The 18,013-nt window shown below is 40.6% G+C and overlaps 1 protein-coding gene across 5 annotated transcripts in view; it reads left to right on the top strand.

Annotated features, from left to right (window-relative positions):
* Positions 1 to 18,013, top strand: part of Raph1 (Ras association (RalGDS/AF-6) and pleckstrin homology domains 1) — an 85,760-nt gene that overhangs the window by 67,544 nt on the left and 203 nt on the right. The window contains exons 13-16 of one of the 5 annotated variants that reach the window (XM_075951914.1): positions 4,856 to 4,976; positions 7,821 to 7,963; positions 10,196 to 10,271; positions 11,390 to 11,476. In XM_075951914.1, coding sequence (XP_075808029.1) covers positions 4,856 to 4,976; positions 7,821 to 7,963; positions 10,196 to 10,270 — 339 coding nt within the window. In that variant the 3' untranslated portion in view covers position 10,271; positions 11,390 to 11,476. Of the gene's footprint in view, positions 1 to 4,855; positions 4,977 to 7,820; positions 7,964 to 10,195; positions 10,272 to 11,389; positions 14,636 to 18,013 lie in introns of those variants that run through there. The other 4 variants (XR_012908198.1, XM_075951912.1, XM_075951911.1 and 1 more) reach the window with 4 other exon arrangements.

The raw sequence follows: 18,013 nt of genomic DNA, 5'->3' as shown, positions 1-18,013 counted from the left end.
TCATTTTGATTTGCATTTCTCTGATGGCTAAGGATGTTGAACAGTTCTTTGAGTGTACCTCAGCCATTTGAGATTCTTCTGTTGAGAATTCTGTTTAAATCTCTACCCCATTTTTAATTGAATTATTTGGTATATTGATGTCTAGTTTTTTGAGTTCTTTATATATTTTGGAAGATCTATCAGACATGGGGTTGGTGACGCTCTTTTCCCATTCTGTAGGCTGCCATTGTGTCTTATTGGCATTGTCGTTTACCTTACAAGCTTTTCAGTTTCAGGAGGCCCCATTTGTTAATTGTCAGTCTCAATGTCCATGCTACTGGTATTACATTGCGGAAGTTGTCTCCTATGCCAGTGCATTCAAGGCTACTTCCCACTTTCTCTTCTATCAGGTTCAGTATAACTGGATTTATGTTGAGGTCTTTTATCCATTTGGACTTGAGATTTGTGCAGGGCAGTAGATAGAGATCTATTTGCATTCTTCTACGTGCAAGCATCCAGTTATGCCAACACCATTTGTTGAAGATGCTTTCTTTTTTCTATAGTATAATTTTGGGCTATCAAAAATGAGATGTTCATAAGTATGCGATTTGTGCCAGGGTCTTCGATTCCATTGATCCACATGTCTGTTTTTATGCCAATACCATGCTGTTTTGATTTCTTTAGCTCTATAGTAGAGCTTGAATTCATGGATGGTAATACCGCTGGAAGTTCTTCTATTATACAGAACTGTTTAAGCTATCCTGGATTTTTTGTTTTTTCCATATGAAGCTGAGTATTGCTCTTTCAAGATCTGCAAAGAATTTTGTTGGGATTTTGATGGGGATTACATTAAATTTGTAGATTGCTTTTGGTAAGATTGCCATTTTTATTATGTAAATCCGACTGATCCATGAGTATGGGAGATCTTTCTGTTTTCTAATACCTTCTTCAATTTCTTTCTTCAAAGAGCTAAACTTCTTGTCATACAGGTCTTTCACTTGTTTGGTTAGAGTTACCACAGCATATTTTTATATTATTTGTGGCAATTGTAAAGGGTATTATTTCTCTGATTTCTTTCTCAGCCCACTTACCATTTGTATATAGGAGGGCTACTGATTTTTGTGGGTTAATCTTGTATCCAGCCACATTAATGAAGTTTTTATCAGATGTTCCCTGGTAAATTTTTGGAGTCATCTATGTATACTGTCATATCATCTGCAGATAGTGAGAGTTTGGCTTCTACCTTTCAAATTGCCTAATTACTCTAGCCAGAACTTTTGAGTACTGTATTGGATAGACATGGAAAGAGTGGACAGCCTTGTCTTGTTCCTGAATTTAGTGAAATTGCTTTGAGTTTCTCTCCATTTAATTTGATGTTGGCTATCGGCTTGCTGTATATTGTATATTGCCTTTATTATGTTTAAGTATGTTCCTTGTATTCCTTTTCTCTCCAGAGCCTTTATCATGAAGAGATGTTGGATTTTATGAAAGTAATTTTCAGCATCTAATGTGGTTTTTCTTTTTTGTTTATTTGTAATGGTGACACTGACAGATTTTCATTTGTTGAACCATCCCTGCATCTCTGGGATAAACCCTACTTGGATGATTTTTCTGATGTGTTCTTGGGTTCAATTTGACAGTATTTTATTGAGTATTCTTGCATCAATGTTCATGAGGGAAACTGGTCTATAATTCTCTTTCTTTGTTGTATCTTTGTATAGTTTGGGTATTAGAGTAACTGTAACCTTGTAAAAAGAACTTGGCAATGTTCCTTCTGTTTCTATAGTCTTGGAACAACTTGAGGCATGTTGGTATTTGCTCTTTGAAATTTTGGTGGAATTCTGCACTGAAACCATATCGTCCTGGCCTTTTTTTGGGGGGGGGTAGGGAGGCTTTTAATGACTGTTTCTATTTCCCTAGAGGTTGTAGGTTTATTTAAATTGTTTATCTGGTCAAGAAAATTGTCCATTTCTTTTAGATTTTCCAATTTTGTAGAGTAGAGGTTTTTGAAGTATGACCTAAAGATTCTTTGGATTTCCTCAGTGTTTGTTGTTATGTCTGATTTTATTAATTTGGATATTCTCTCTCTGTCTTTTAATTTTTATAAGGGTTTGTCTATCTTGATTTTTTTCAAAGAACCAACTCTGTGTCACTGATTTTTTTTTTTTGTATTCTGTTTCTGATTTATTGATTTCAGCCCACAGTTTTTATTCTATTTCCTGCCATCTACTCCCGGGTGAAATTGCTTCTTTTTGTTCTGGAGCTTTCAGGGGTGCTTTCAAGTTGCTAGTGTGAGATTTCTCCAAATTCTTGATGTAGGCACTTAGTGCTATGAAATTTCTTCTTAGCACTGCTTTCATAGTGTTCTATAAGTTTGGGTATGTTGTGGAATCATTTTCATTAGGTTCTAGGAAGTCTTTAATATTCTTATTTCTTCCTTGATCCAGAGATGATTCATTTGAACGCTGTTTAGTTTGCATGAGTTTGTAGGCTTTCTCTAGTTTGTTGTTGTTGTTGAACTCTTACCATGGTGATGTGATAAGATACAGGGGGTTTTCCATTTTTTTTTTTTTGTAGCTACTGAGGTTTGCTTTGTTATTGAGTATGTGGTCAATTTTTGAGAAGGTTCCATGAGGTGATGTGAAGAAGGTATATTCTTTTGTGTTTGGGTGGAATATTCTATACATATCTGTTAAGCCCTTTGAGTCATGACATGTTAGTTCTCTTATTTCTTTGTTAGGTTTCTGTCTGATTGACCTGACCGTTGGGGGGTGTGGGGTGTTGAAGTCTCCTACTATTAGTGTGTGGTGTTTGATATGCAATTTAAGCTTTAATAATGTTTCTTTTACAATGTGAGTGCCCTTTTATTTGGGACATAGATGTTCAAAATTGAAATTTCCTTGATAGATTTTTTTTTTTACTGTGGCAAATATGAAATGTCTTCTATCTCTTTTGACTGATTTTAGTTTGTTTCTTAGTCACATTTGATTGGAAAAATCTTTTTCCCAACTCTTTACTCTGATGTAATGTCTGTCTTTGACGTTGAGGTATTTCTTTTATGCAGAAGGATGGATCCTCTTTTTGTATCCATTCTGTTAGCTTGTGTCTTTTTATTGGCAAATTGAATCCATTGATAGTAAAAGATGATAATGACCAGTGATTATTAATTCCTGTTATTTTCTTGTTGTTTTGGTGATGGTAGTGGTGATAGTATGTGTATTTCCTTTCTTTGGGTTTTGGTGGTGTGAGATTACCTGCTGCATGTATTTTTGTGGATGCAGAAAAGCTAGCTTTCTTGTGATGGCGTCTTCCTCCTGATGTTTTCTGTAAGGCTGAATTTGTGGATAGGTATTGTTTAAATCTGGTTTTGTCATGAAATATCTTGTTTTTTCTGTCTATGATGGTTGAAAGTTTTGCTGGCTATAGTAGTCTGGGCTGGCATCTGCGATCCCTTAGTGTCTGCAAAATGTCTGTCCAGGACCTTCTGGCATTTAGCATCTCCACTGAGAATTCAGGTGTAATTCTGATTGATAGATATGCCATAACTCGGCCTGGGTCCTTTGCAGCTTTTAATGTTCTTTTTTTATTTTGTAGTGTTTTATTATATTACAAGGGGACTTTTGTTGTTGTTTTGCTTTGGTTTGGTCCAGTCTATTTGGTGTTCTGTAAGTTCTACCTTTATAGGCATGTCCTCCTTTAGGTTGGAAAGTTTTGTTGAATGTTTTCTGTGTCTTTGAGCTGGTCTTCTCCTTCTATCCTAATTATTCTCTTGGTTTGGTCTTCATGGTGTCTCAGCTTTCCTGGATGTTTTGCGTTAGGAATTTATTGGATTTAACATTTTCTTTGACTGATTTCCTCTATTCTATCTTCAGCGCTTGAGATTGTCTCATATCTCTTTTATTCTGTTGGTGATGCTTGTATCCGTAATTCCTGTTCACTTTCCCAGATTTTCCGTTTCCAGAATTCCCTTCATTTGTGTTTCGTTTATTGTTTCTGTTTCAGTTTTCAAGTCTTGAACCATTCCTTTGCCTGTTTCTTTTCCTTGGCTTTCTTTGCTTTTTTAAAAAGAATTTATTGATTTCTTCCAATTTTTTTGTTTGTCTTTTCCTTGATTTCTTTGAGGGAATTCATCTTCATAAATTTATTTTTGAGGTCTTTTTTTGTGTGTTTCAGCTGCATCAGAATGTTCAGGTCTTGCTGTTATAGGATCGCTGGGTTCCGCCTGTCACACTGCTCTTTTGATTGTTGGATGTATTCTTACACTGGCGTTTGTTTACTCATCTGTTCTTCCAACTGGTGTGGGTTGTGTCTGTGCCTGTTTAGTCTGCTGGGGTTGCAGGGGAGGGCTGGGGTTGCAGGGGAGGGCTGGGGTTGCAGGGGAGGGCTGGCCTGGGAGGTGTTCAGGTGCATGGGGTAGTGCGGTGGAGTGTGTCTTGGAGGGACAGAGTCTAGTGGGTGGCGGGGCTGGTGGTGCAGCCGGGAGGCAGGTCTCTCGCATTATATGATTATTATGTCATCAAGTTTAGCCTAAGCAGATCTCGCCAACTCCCAAATAAAAAGCTTTCAATTAAGTGATGGTTATTTATCAAGTAGATTTGGAACAGTGCCCCTGAATAGTGCTAAGAATCTAGCCCTAGATTTCTTGGAGTGATAAAACTTTTATTTCTATTATAAACACCAATAAAATTATCTCTTCCTGCTGTCCTTACAAATAAGGAAAATAAGTTTGAATGTAACTCTATAGAATTAAGGACTATTTATAGTACTGTAGGTATTAGTAGAAACTAAAGTAGTGTACAGATGTTTCTCTCCCTTCCCACATTCTTCCACGTACCAGTTCAGAGTTTGATGTCACTATTTGTCCTCTTTTGTTTAGTATGGGAAGCAGCTCTACACAAATTACCAAGAAGCCTTGAAGAGGACAGAGTCCGCTTATGATTGGACTTCTTTATCCAGCTCCAGCATTAAATCTGGGTCCAGTTCTTCCAGCATCCCAGGTAGTTCAAAAGTACCGCACAGCACTATTTTACTACCAGTATCAAGAGTGAAATTTCAGCTTTTTTTCTTATTTCTCCACAAAACTGTTAAAAGCGCAATGTTATGAACTATTCACAAGTATTTGAAATGCACTGTAATAGTTTATGAAGTTTATTATAAAACTCATACATACTAACTAATAAGACATGGTATAGAAGCCACTTGGAGAAGTACTCATAAGCCATCAGGATACCTGACATTGCCGTGCAGGGAAAACACTTCCAGCTAGTTCAGAATTACAACTTCCCATATCTGTGCTCACATCTTCCGTAAAATGCTTCTTTCAGAATCTTCCCTGAATCATTGTTTAATGATTTAAAATTGCATGATTTGACATTATCTCTAAATAGTAAAAAAAATATTTGGAATTGTGGTACACACACACACAAACACTAACCTGCGAAAATGTAATGTATACATATGTAAGTATGTATTTTCTGGTTCTGTCCATTGAAGGGGTCTAGAAGAAGGGACACCCCAGTAATAATGAGACTGCCCACAGCCCAGTCACCAAAAGGAACCAGAGCTCTTGGGCAGATGGCTGGTTCTAGAGCTGTGGTAGAGAACAGACGAGATGAGCCTTAAGCAGAAGGACTTAAAAATAGGATGAGGGATTATCATAGGGCATAGATGCCAACTGGAGAAAGTTTCAGTGTCTAACACTTTGAGCAAAAGAAATATACAATGGTATAAAATTATAACCAAATTAGAAGATATATCACTTTGAATCCATGATAACATAATTTCCATACAAAATATTTTCAAAGACTTTAAGTACATTTTAGTTAAAATGTCCTTTCCCCCAGCTCTTTTCATGTCCTACCAACTCTTTGTGTGTGTCTACAAACGTGTGTACCATGTACATGTAGGTGCTCGTGGAGGCCAGAAGAGGGCCCTGGGCCCATGTAACTAGAGTTATCAGCAGCTGTGCGCTTCCTAATCTGGGTGCGGGGCAGAATCCAAGTCCTCTGCAAGAACGGCACACACAAAATATTTCTAAGTGATTTCTGTGCACACGTTGCCCTCTTGCAGAGCTACACATAGTGATTGACCTTAAAAGGAGTAGGATTGAGAAAGCAGAAACTTCACAGTGGAGAAAGTAGACAAGCAATGTCTAGTTCCATTGATTGTAGGTTCCCTTGATTCAGTGTGATGAGATCTGACCAAAATGGAGCAACTTTCAGAGGAGTCAAGATGGCCAACTGTATTGTGGTATCCTGGACCAGAGTATGGATATATGAAATGTGACATATAGTTATTAGTAAATCAGTGTTTTTTCATAGCTATGGCAAATATACTATAAACAGAATAATGGGACAGATTAGATGCTGAATCGGTAAGAACTCAGACTTACTCTATTTTAATATGAAAATAATGTATAAAAATCTAGCCTAGGCAGTTTGGATGCTCTCCTTAGGAGACCTGGATAGAGGTGGGCGGTCCTTGGGCTTCCCACAGGTCAGGGAACCCTGATTGCTCTTCGAGCAGATGAGGGAGGGGGACTTGATCGGGGGAGGGGGAGGGAAATGGGAGGCGGTTGCGGGGAGGAGGCAGAAATCCTTAATAAATAAATAAATTTAAAAAAAATCTAAAATGAGATGTTCATCAAAGTGGAAAAAATGCTGAGAAGTTGGAATAGAAAGACAAGGTTATAGGATTCAGAGAAGGCCAGGGGGTTGAGGAAAGGCATATTCTGTTTTTCAGTCAACGTCGCACTTAGCTCCAGTGCTCACATACATTCCCTCATGAAATAACACGCCTTTTCCTTCACTAGTGCTCACATACATTCCCTCATGAAATAACACGCCTTTTCCTTCACTAGTGCTCACATACATTCCCTCATGAAATAACATGCCTTTTCCTTCACTAGTGCCATCCTCACACTTCATTGAAATGTTAGACTTTCTAGGATAAAACATACAATCAGAATGATTACTGTTGAAGAGCACAAAGCTTCATGTACCCCAGTCTTACAGCTCCTGTCAAATAGGGATAGTGAACGAGCCTAGTGTCACAGTCACAGCTTTTCATCATATTCCTCAAGAATGGTCTTAACTCTGAAGAAGTTGGGGCTGAGGCTACTGGGTTATTTTAATAGCTTCCATTCTTCACAAGGTGATTGTTTGTCTGGGAAGAGCTTTGAGTCTCCACTACTTGCGAGACATCACATAAGGTGCATACATACTCATACTGGGAAGTCATCTTTCCGGTTCTTCCAGCCCCTACATCAGTTGAAGGTGCTTGTTAGCCTCAGCCCCAGCCCTGTCCCTCCCCACTGTCACCTGGCCTGGAAGCAGGCTGTGCATGACTGCCATACCTGAATCCCTGGAGAAGATCTTTATTCTCAATTGGGGGACTCACCAATACTGTTGATTGCTAAGGAAGAGTCTGAATGTATGAGCTGCTCTGCAATGGCTGAAAAAGCCTGATTCTTAAGCTGATGTGGATGTAATTAATGACTCAGCAATTCTTCTCCTTCTCCTCCTCCTTCTCCTCCTCCTCCTCCTCCTCTTCTTCTTCTTTTCTTTTTAAAACTTTTTCAGAGTAAATTTTTATCCAAGACAGGTTTTTTGGGGGTCCTACTGACTTGTGTCAGTTTTTCATGGTGAACTATTAAAAAGTTAGAGTCAAATTAATAAAAAACTAATCGTAAGATAAGGTTTTTCTACTAGAATATATTTGCTGAGTTTAGAGTAAGATGAGCTGATTTGCCATTTTATGTAGTGTTTACCCATAACATTTAAAATGTGTATATTCATATGATCAAATGATAACTGATGAAATTTTTTTAATATTTTAAACAGAGTCTCAGTCAAATCATTCTAACCAGTCTGACAGTGGAGTCTCTGACACCCTACCCACAGGACACATTCGTTCCCAAAGCACTGTGAGCTCCATGTTCTCGGAAGCCTGGAAGCGTGGCACTCAGTTGGAAGAGTCCAGCAAGGTAACACACTAATTTTATTTACACATAAAAGTCTGTGGTCATCCACTGGCTTAGCTTGTATTCCTTTATCAGAGTCTCATTTGGCACTATTTCAGTCTTCCTTCTTAGAGGGTCAGCTGATGCTATAATAGGGAAAACCATTTAGAGCTGTTGAAGATCTTGATTTTTAGTGGCCGTTATTTATGCAGTTTAACCAGCGGCTTAACATTTTTCAGTTACAGCGACCCCTCCCCTGTTCAGCATTACCAGTTCACTGGAACAACACCATGCAGTGCCATTGCCCTAAAGTCCCAGAGAAGTTGCTGACAATTCTTAATCGTTTTAATTAGTTTAGATTCAGTCCTTATCTTTCATTCTTGAGGTCTGTAGACCCCAACAAATTTTCTCAAACTATGTGTTATGCAGAGGCTAAATTCACTCTTAAAATTTTGGATTTCTGAGCCTTGGATAATTAATATTCAGTAACATTATTACAGGCTATAATGTTGAGAGTTTTTTCTTTTATATATATTATATATGTTTTATATATAATATATATAAAAGAATTTTTCTTATATTATGTATGATTTATATTATATATAAAAGAACATTATGTGTTTTATAATATATGTATATATATATATTAGAAAAATTTCAGACGTAAATACAAAGTATTTTTTTAATATTTATTTATTTATTTATTTATTATGTATACAATATTCTGTCTGTGTGCATGTCTGCAGGCCAGAAGAGAGCACCAGACCTCTTTACAGATGGTTGTGAGCCACCATGTGGTTGCCGGGAACTGAACTCAGGACCTTTGGAAGAGCAGGCGATGCTCTTAACCACTGAGCCATCTCTCCAGCCCCAAATACAAAGTATTTTAAGAATAATCCCCACTCCCCCCCAGAGTCACCTCATATCCCGAGTTCATGTCCTTTTTTTTCCTTTCAACAATTCACTTAGTCCAGTTTGTCCTGCTGATATATACATAGCTGACGAGCCACTGGAATATGGGTCATTTCACCAGGAGCCACACCATCACAGAAAACAAGCCGTCAGCTGTCAACTGCTCCCCAGTTAGGGGTGGGGGCTCATGAACTCCTTTCCACTCTCCACTACAATGCTGACCTGCTTTTGTGCAGGCAACCACAGCTGAGCTTATGCACTTGGGTCCTCTCCAAGTTAAAATGTCCCTTCTCCCTCATGCACGATGGTCGCCGCACCTTGGGGAGAGGTCGTGTGATGTATAGATGTCCCGATTGGTGCTGACCACTGCACAGTTACTTACTCTCTGACTTGGCCTAGCGTGAGTTTTTGTATTAACCCCATCTACTGCACACACAAACTTCTTTGTTAAGATTTGAGAGCGACCTTAGAGGTTTTCTTAGCTAAGTAGTCCTCCATCAGATAGCCTCAGAATTCCTGTTCTGGTTGTAGTCACCACTTCAAGCAGAAAGGGTAAACATCATTGAGGACCCAGGGGCACCCTGGCCAGACTCCTGATTTTTATAGTCATCGTTTTGTTGTTTTGTTTTGTTATGGTTCTTTTGGTCTGAGTCAACAAATACAAACACATCCACAAATGAGAATCAAAAGGAACATTTAAATTTGTCCTCAAAACAGATTCATTACCTAATTTTTATATGTGGTTGATTAGCTGGCGTGGGGGTGGGAGGTATGAAAGTGATTAGTTAATAATTGGTTTTAATGACCTAAACTCTTTAAACACTGTTAAAATCCCTTATCAGAAAATTTTAATAATTCTCTCTTCAATCCTAGAACCTTTTTCCTCAAGTACTAGATATTGAACCTAGGACCTTGCACATGCTAGGCAAACACTCTGTCACAGACCTATGTCCCAATCTTTTTTTTTAATGTTTTCCTAGCTGTCCTTCAGTGTGTAATCCTCCTGTCTCAGCCTTCTAAGTAGGACCGTGTCAACAGTCCTAGTTCCTTGTGAACCAGTTTAGGTGAACATAATACTCTAAGCACATACTAGAAACAATATTCTATGTAATTTTACATTTGTGAGTAAAAGAATCTCTGCCTTGGCGGGGGATGTAGCTCAGTGGTAGAGCACTTGTCTAGCATGCACCAAACTCCAGGTTTGTCACATGTGAATCAAGGAAAGCAAAGGCTCTGTGATTAGGAAACAAAGTCTGTCACTGTAGTTTCCGAAAGAGAATCAACCCTGCTATGCAGTAATGTCAGTTTGAGTCTTGATCCTGTGTGTTTCTTCTGTTACCTCAGTCTCAGGTGCCACATGAGAAGGCCCGCACAGCTAAGGTCAGCAGGCCTGAAGCAGCCAAGACAGGGTCAAATTAAGGTCAGGGCTGTTCTCTGAAATACATTAACCTGGGTGACGCCTATAACCAAATCTTACAAACTAATGCTTTTCTTTTCATGTATAATTTTTAGAGAACCATGTGAACGTCCTGATAGGCATTAGAATTCAGCTGTGAATGAACACTTTAGTTCTAAGTACCCTCCATCGCAATCAGGTGTCATTTGTGATTGAAAAGAGTTCACAGAAATAAGAGCCCAAAAGGCGTTCCCAAAGTTATTAAATCAAAATTCCTTCATTTCCTTATTTCAGAAGTCCTTGAGCCAGAGATTTATACATGGTTGCTTCAGGCAGCAAGCAACCGAATGTAGTCATTTCGGCTATACTAATACTACGCAGACGGCGTGGTCGGCAGCTTACTGGCAAACCCTAGCTCCTACTTGATGACTTCTCTTAGTTCTACAGAGTTTCTTCTTATTTTCATCTGGCTTTTTCTGTGTGATGTTTTATCTTTTGCTGTAATGTTTACAGCACATTTCTTTATGTACTTCCCAGTAAAGCAAACGCAAAGAATGCTCCCCTTGCTTGCACTGCTGAACTTGTGTGCATGTTGGATGCAAGTGTTTCACACAACACAAGTGTGTGTGTCGAGTTCTTTCATTCCTGTGTGACTGCACAACTGCTGAGCATTCTCACACTCTGTCAGCTTCCTAGAATCAAAAAGCTATCCTCACTCCACCAGCGTTCCTTACCCTAGGACAGCATCTGCGTGACGTGGATGCAGTCATGGACTGAAGGTGAACTCTTGACCCAGGAGGACCTAGGGCAGGGTTTGTGAAAGTCCCATTGCCAAGGTCAGAAATCACCTATCCTGTTACCACCCAAATGACTTTACAACGGGAGCTTGTTCCTAGACTGTTAGTCAGTATAGCTGTTAAGAGAATATTGCAGGGTAAAACAAACTTTCTGCATCCTTGTTACCTAGAGAATCAGATTTTAACCTTCCTGACATTGTCTGTCTTTATAATCACCAGCTGCTGCATCCTCCTCATGCATGCCCTAGATCCCTTGCTTTTTAGTTTGATAGAGTCAAAGCTTACCTCTGTAACTGTTTTGTTGTGTTTTTCTCCCTCCCACCTCCCTTTTATACTTCCTTTTAGGCCAGAATGGAATCTATGAATCGGTCCTACACTTCACTTATGCCCCCTCTGTCCCCTCAAACTAAGATCATCACCCCTTATACTGCCTCACAACCTTCACCCCCTCTGCCTCCTCCTCCACCACCACCTCCTCCGCCGCCGCCTCCACCACCACCACCACCTCCTCCTCCTCCTCTCCCTAGCCAGTCTGCACCTTCTGCAGGCTCATCAGCCACCATGTTTGTCAAGTACAGCACAATCACCAGGCTGCAAAATGCAGCTCAGCATTCAGGGTCCCTGTTTAAGTCTCCGCCACCCCCAGCGATGCAACCTCCGCCTTTGGCTTCACAGTCCCTCAAGGCTCAAATTGTGGTGCCCCCCAATGGAGTTATTCCTCCACCCCCTCCTCCTCCACCACCCCCAACCCCTGGTTCAGCCATGGCCCAGTTAAAGCCAGTGCCATGTGCCCAGTCCCTGCCACAGTTCTCCCAACCCCCTCCACTGAAGATTCATCAAGTTCATCAAGTGGCACCTCCCACACCCCCACCAGCTCCTCCCATCCCTGCAGCTGTCCCTCCTCAAGCACCCCCTAAACCCCTAGTGACCATTCCTCTTTCAGCCAGCACCAAAACTGTACCATCAGTAGTGGCACAGGCGGTACCACTCACCCCTGCACCTCCAGTGCCCCCAGCAAAGAAACAGCCAGCTTTCCCCATTTCTCACATTCCACCCTCTCCCCCTGTTCAGACTGCTCCATGTCCACCACCAACACTACCCAAGCAGCAGAGCTTTGGGGTGAAGCCACCCCCCTCTCCGCTGTCCCCCATGCCCTTAGTCGTGAAGCAGATAGCCAGCCAGTTTCCACCCTCTCCCACTCCTCCTCCTGTGGACTCACAGCCCCTAAAACCCCTCCCAGCAAGTGTCGCCCCACAGTCTCCTCCTGCCGTGAAAGCAAAACCCAAGTGGCAGCCCAGCTCAATCCCTGTCCCTTCCCCAGATTTCCCTCCTCCCCCTCCAGAGAGCAGCCTGGTGTTTCCTCCTCCACTTCCTCCAAGCCCGGCCCCAGCCCCACCCCCACCCCCACCCCCAGTGCCACCCGTGGCTTCGCCAATCCCTGACAAAGGTGGATCTCCAGGCAAAAAGCCAAATAAGATGTCCAGCCCTGGGGGAAAGAAACCACCCCCAACCCCACAGCGCAACTCCAGCGTTAAGTCTGCCGAGCACCCTGAGCCCAAGCGACCCTCGGTAGACAGTCTAGTCAGCAAGTTTGCACCGCCAGCAGAATCGGGATCTCCCCACAAGGAGACCCCACCTCCTCCTGCAGCGCCTCCCAAACCTGGGAAACTACACCTTTCTGGAGTCAATCTCCCTGGAATCCACCAGCAAGGGAGTGTGTCAACGACGCCTTCTGTTCTGAGTGGGCGTGGAAAGGACTCCGTAGTGGAATTTCCATCTCCTCCATCCGATTCTGATTTTCCACCCCCTCCACCTGAAATAGAGCTTCCTCTGCCCCCTATTGAGATTCCAGCTATATTCTCGGGAAGCACCTCCCCCAAAGTGGCAGTTGTTAATCCTCAGCCACAGCTATGGTCTAAAACATCTGTGAAGAAGGCCCCGCCCACCCGGCCCAAACGAAATGATAGCACCCGCCTCACTCAAGCAGACATCTCTGAGCAACCAGCGATGACCACAGTTGTGCCACAAGTGCCCACCTCTCCCAAATCCAGCCTTAGTGTCCAGCCTGGATTCCTAGCTGATCTTAACAGGACACTGCAGCGCAAGTCTATCACGCGGCATGGCTCCCTCTCCTCTTCACGAATGTCCAGAGCAGAACCCACAGCCACCATGGACGACATGGCACTACCCCCACCACCACCAGAGCTGCTGTCTGACCAGCAGAAGGCCGGCTTTGGAGGCAGTCACATTTCAGGCTATGCAACCTTGAGAAGAGGACCCCCTCCCGCTCCCCCTAAAAGAGACCAGAATACTAAGCTCTCAAGAGACTGGTAGCCACAAGACTTAATATCTATAATCAGTTCTACAATCAGTTTACCTGATCATCTGTGAATCCAGGTGTTCAGAGCCTCCTGATATGTTATTCAGGTAGTGTCCAGCTGTATGTGTGTTGATTGTGTGTATATACGTATGTATACATCTGTGAATGTGTATATATGGAGAGAACTGATTCTATTTATTTCTTTTGCCTCCTAATCAGAAAAGAGGGTTTTGTATATTTTGAGTGGAAGGAGACATAGGAGGAGCTATGTTGTCACTTATAATTTGTTTATCATATGGATTGGACCAAAATCTAAAAGGTATTTCATAACTGTCTGCCCATGTGCCACTGTGCATGTGTTACAGAAGAAATAGATCGACAGTTTCTCAGTTTGAGGATATCACGAGAATGTTTGCTATATCCGTAGGGCTTTTTTGTTTTTCCCAGTTGGCTGAATTTAGAACTGCTTAACTGACACTTAAATTCTACATATAAAGGGGCACTTTAATTCAGGAAAGCCTTCCATAGACAGAATGGGTAAATGGCGCAGGAAGGGGAAATGCTGAAGACACTGTGGTTGTACATAGGAAAGTCATGGCGTTCTAGTTGCAATAGTTCTGCCATGACCCCAGCCACATCTTGGGATGTCTTCACAGGTAAGCTTTTTGCCTAAAACACAAGAAATATCTAATGCTAGAATTCTAACTACTTTCAGTAGTTGCAAAGCTTCATCAGTTTGGTTTCAGGAGTCTTGCTTTTTTGTAGAATGTCCAGTACACACTGTAATGTACTGCCCCAATTATGTCTTTGAGTCACTTATTTACCTTTGCATATAGTGTGTACATTACAGACATTTGAATTTGTGGACAGTAGAAATATGAAATATACTCCCTGTGCCCATTGTAGTACATTATTAAAAACAAAGTCAACTTCTGCAATGCCTTCTTTACAAGTTGTTCTCCACGAGAGATAAAGAAGACAAGACAGTATCATTCATCATGTTTTAATGCAAAGAATCCATTTGGGATAGGACTATCATGATCAAAACGAGTTTTCACAATTTCATTCATAGCTACTGGAGCTGCTAAGATCTTTTCTGTTTAGCTTGAGTGTAGGGCTTTTACAGGTGGCCAGGTGTTCCGATGGAGCAGCGCCATAGTCCACTTAAAGCAAGCACATACTGACGGCTCTACTATGTTCACGGTGTTCTCTGCGCTTTTGGTACATGAGAAAAGTGTGTACTTACCAACTTAGAGTGATAGGTTGATGGGTTTAAGCAAGAGAATAAAAACTGTCCATCCCACTTCTTACAAATGAGCACATCTTGTAAAGATAACCAGTGCCCGATGCAGAAATCTTTTGGTCCTGTCCCTCAAGCAGAAAGTAACGCTAATGAATCTGGATAAAGAAGATAGTCTTCACACTGTGTGTCAAGTTTCACTACTGCGTCATAAAGATGTGTAAGCGGCACCTCCCACACATCTCCAGCTACTCTTCAGACAGCCATGCAGTCAGGGGAAAAAGACGAAAAGTCACTGTACTTTTAAAAAACCCTGCTTAGATTTTTTTTTTGGTCTTTGAAATTGCTCACCAAGTATTTATGTGCTCACAATTCTTATGATTATGAAATGATCTTTAACATAACTGCAGTTAGTTTCAACGTGTACAACAAATGTATTTAATCTGAATACAGATGCCAAGCCACACTGAAGTACTTCCTCATGTTCATCAACCTGCAGTTCTCCATTCAATCTACAGAAAATCAAGAGTGCAGATCAGTTATCCCTGGGGTTTATCTCTAGGGTGTTTCTGTTTTCTTTTTAAATTAAGCTAGCTAGGCAACTTAAGATTTCCTTGAGTGCAAAAATATGTACCTCCGATCTAGATTGAACCCTAAATCAACAACCTTCATTCTGTCAGTGTGGACTTTGGGAACTCCCATGTTCTTCCTGAAGCACTGACAGCATGCAGTTTCTTTATAGTTCTCCAGAGACAGGAATAGCTGTTAATTAAAAACAAAACAATAAACCAAAGTGCCACATTCCAATTTTTTTTTTCACTGCTTAGTGCTGACATGTAGTTTTCTCTCTTTTTCTCTGGTGTGTTCACGGACAAGACCTACTGCCAGCCAACACTAGTTCTGTGCCTTCTTCCACTGCCCGTAGCGCAGCAGCTCCAGCTCGCACGGCCTTTTGGGGCAGTGCAGGGCCTGTGGAGGCTGCCTGGACACTAACAGTGAACAGAGTGAAGGACCTTTGCTCCTGAGGGCAGACAGATAGGTGCTTTTCGGAATTGGTTTGGTGACATCCTCAATTTTTATTATACAGTAATTTCAAGTCTCTTAGTACTTAAAGTTTGGGCACCAACTCTGAAGCAGCCAAACCTATTCTCAATAAAATGAACTAACGGTGATCCATAGGTGCCGGCATGAGTACACTGTATATTAAGTCTCCCCAGCTTGGAATTTAGTCCCAAAAGATTTTAATATGCTTTCTCTCATCTTTTAGTCACCATAATTTTCATTTGGAGGAAAAAAGGTCTGTTTCAGACATCTACTTAACTGTATAACACTTTTTTCCCCCCAATGTCTAAACTTTTTTAACATAAGAAAGATGGCTGGATCTTAAAGATTATCAAAAAGATTTATTTTCATTAGACAATGAAGAGAGATAACAATCGGTTTCTGTTTTTGCTTTTTCTTAAGTCGTCCAAAATCAAGGTGCTCTTACCCACTGATGGTATATCTTGCAATGGGCTGAGAACTGTTTTGGGTCTCTTCCCTGTATTGTACTTTGATAAATTAGAATTGAGAGGTCACAGTAATTCTAACAGGGTAACAACTCTAAGGTCTGGATCAACAGAATCCAGGGTTCAGGAGCTGGGCAGCAGTGTGAACCTGTTCCTCAGACTTCCAGCAGAACATGTAGTCACCCTTGCTACTCAAATAAAACAGTTTTATGTTACAAACATGGGGCAGTGTTTAAGCAAATAAACCCATTCAAAGCATTTTCCTTATCACCAAAACTAGCAATATAACTGATGCAATTCCAGATTTTACCCCAGTTTAGAACAAGTAAAACAATGCCCTGTATGGTTGTGTAATGGCTTTTGATAAGACTCGGATAATTGTTTTTGTTTATACATGAAGATGGCTTTCTTTAAAAAAAAAAATGTCCTTTTCAAATTACAAAAACCTTTTGAACCATTAAGTTTTTAACTTTTTATTATCTGTTATATGTGACCTCTCTCAAAGTTGACCCAAAGGGAAATGCAAGGTGGGGGGGACCCCACCATCTTTCAAGATGGTCCTTTGAAAACCTAGTGAAAACATGTTACCCTTTAATACTCTACCATCAAAACTAAAGTGTGCAGTGCCCTTAGGGGTTTATATGTAAAAGACAACTAAAATTTAAGTAATATAATGTGTTGGAGGGCAGGGGGCTCTGGTTTGCTCTGACATAAACCATCCTAGACAGCTGTCTGCTATAATCCCCAGTGCCTTGAACTCTTTTGAGGAACGCATGTAAAAACAACAAAAACAACCAAGTAAACTTTGAGGTGCTAATGAAAGAGGGGACAGGTAAGTATTTCTGAACTTTTGGCAGAAATGGAGGGGGATGACTGTCTTGTATTACAGGAGAAGTTTTCATCCACCTAAATGGAGTCTGTTTTCTACCAAAGATACTCAGAGAAGTGGCTCAAGTCAAGAGCTGCCCAAATTTGGGAGCTTGTTGTTTATAAGCTATGAATTTCAAGCAAGTGATTGTTAAAGCATCAACTTCTTAGGAAGACAAGGGAAACAGGGAATACATTTTTAAAAACTATCCATTCGTTAAATTTGTTACAATTTAATACCAAAAATGCTGGTTTTCATATTCCACCTCCTAGTTTTTCCTGTATTTGTAAATAGTCCCCCTAGAAAGTAAGCATTAATTGGAATGTTTGAAATGACTTTGCTTAGTTTTAATATCAGCCACTTAGTGAACTCTTCCTCCAGAGCAGAGATAAGTTAAAATATGATTAGCTTGTGCTAAGTGTTGTAAAAATACTGTTTGCTGTCTTTACTGGGTTGTTGTCTCCTTTCCCTGGTTTTTGTTTGTTTGTTTGTTTTCCCCAAAAATGGGGTCCAGGCTCACTCTGACTTCTAGCTGTGGGAATTTTGTCATAATACATACAATAGTATACTTTTTAAGGCATGACAATAACAGATGTACCCGAAAGAGGTCATTATTCAGAAGATTATGCACAATTTGGTAAAGATGAAGTTGTGGTTTTCTTTCAGGCTTTATTACTTTCTTCTGCATAAATGTACACTCATTTCATCATGTGCCTTGCTCCCTGACTGTACAAAGCTGTACACACACACACATATATATACACATATATGAGAAAGAGATATATTCATTCAGTACTACTGATGATGATTTTTGTTCTGCTGGATTAAGTTTCTGGGTTATAACTTGCCACTTGTCATAAACTGTTGTAATGGCTTAGGACAGTGGTCGGATAGACAGAGTAAATTTGTTTTTGTAGTTGCATATTTTATGTCATCAAGCCTAATCATTAATTTAAAAAAAATTAAATAGATTCCATTTAAACACAAGGATTTTGAGTGTTCTGGATGAATACCACTAAGAACCTGGTTTTAT

The sequence above is a fragment of the Microtus pennsylvanicus genome, chromosome 17, assembly GCF_037038515.1.
Source record: "Microtus pennsylvanicus isolate mMicPen1 chromosome 17, mMicPen1.hap1, whole genome shotgun sequence".
Lineage (NCBI taxonomy): Eukaryota > Metazoa > Chordata > Mammalia > Rodentia > Cricetidae > Microtus > Microtus pennsylvanicus.
Note: the sequence above shows the minus strand (reverse complement) of the source record. Positions and strands in the feature narration are given on the sequence as shown.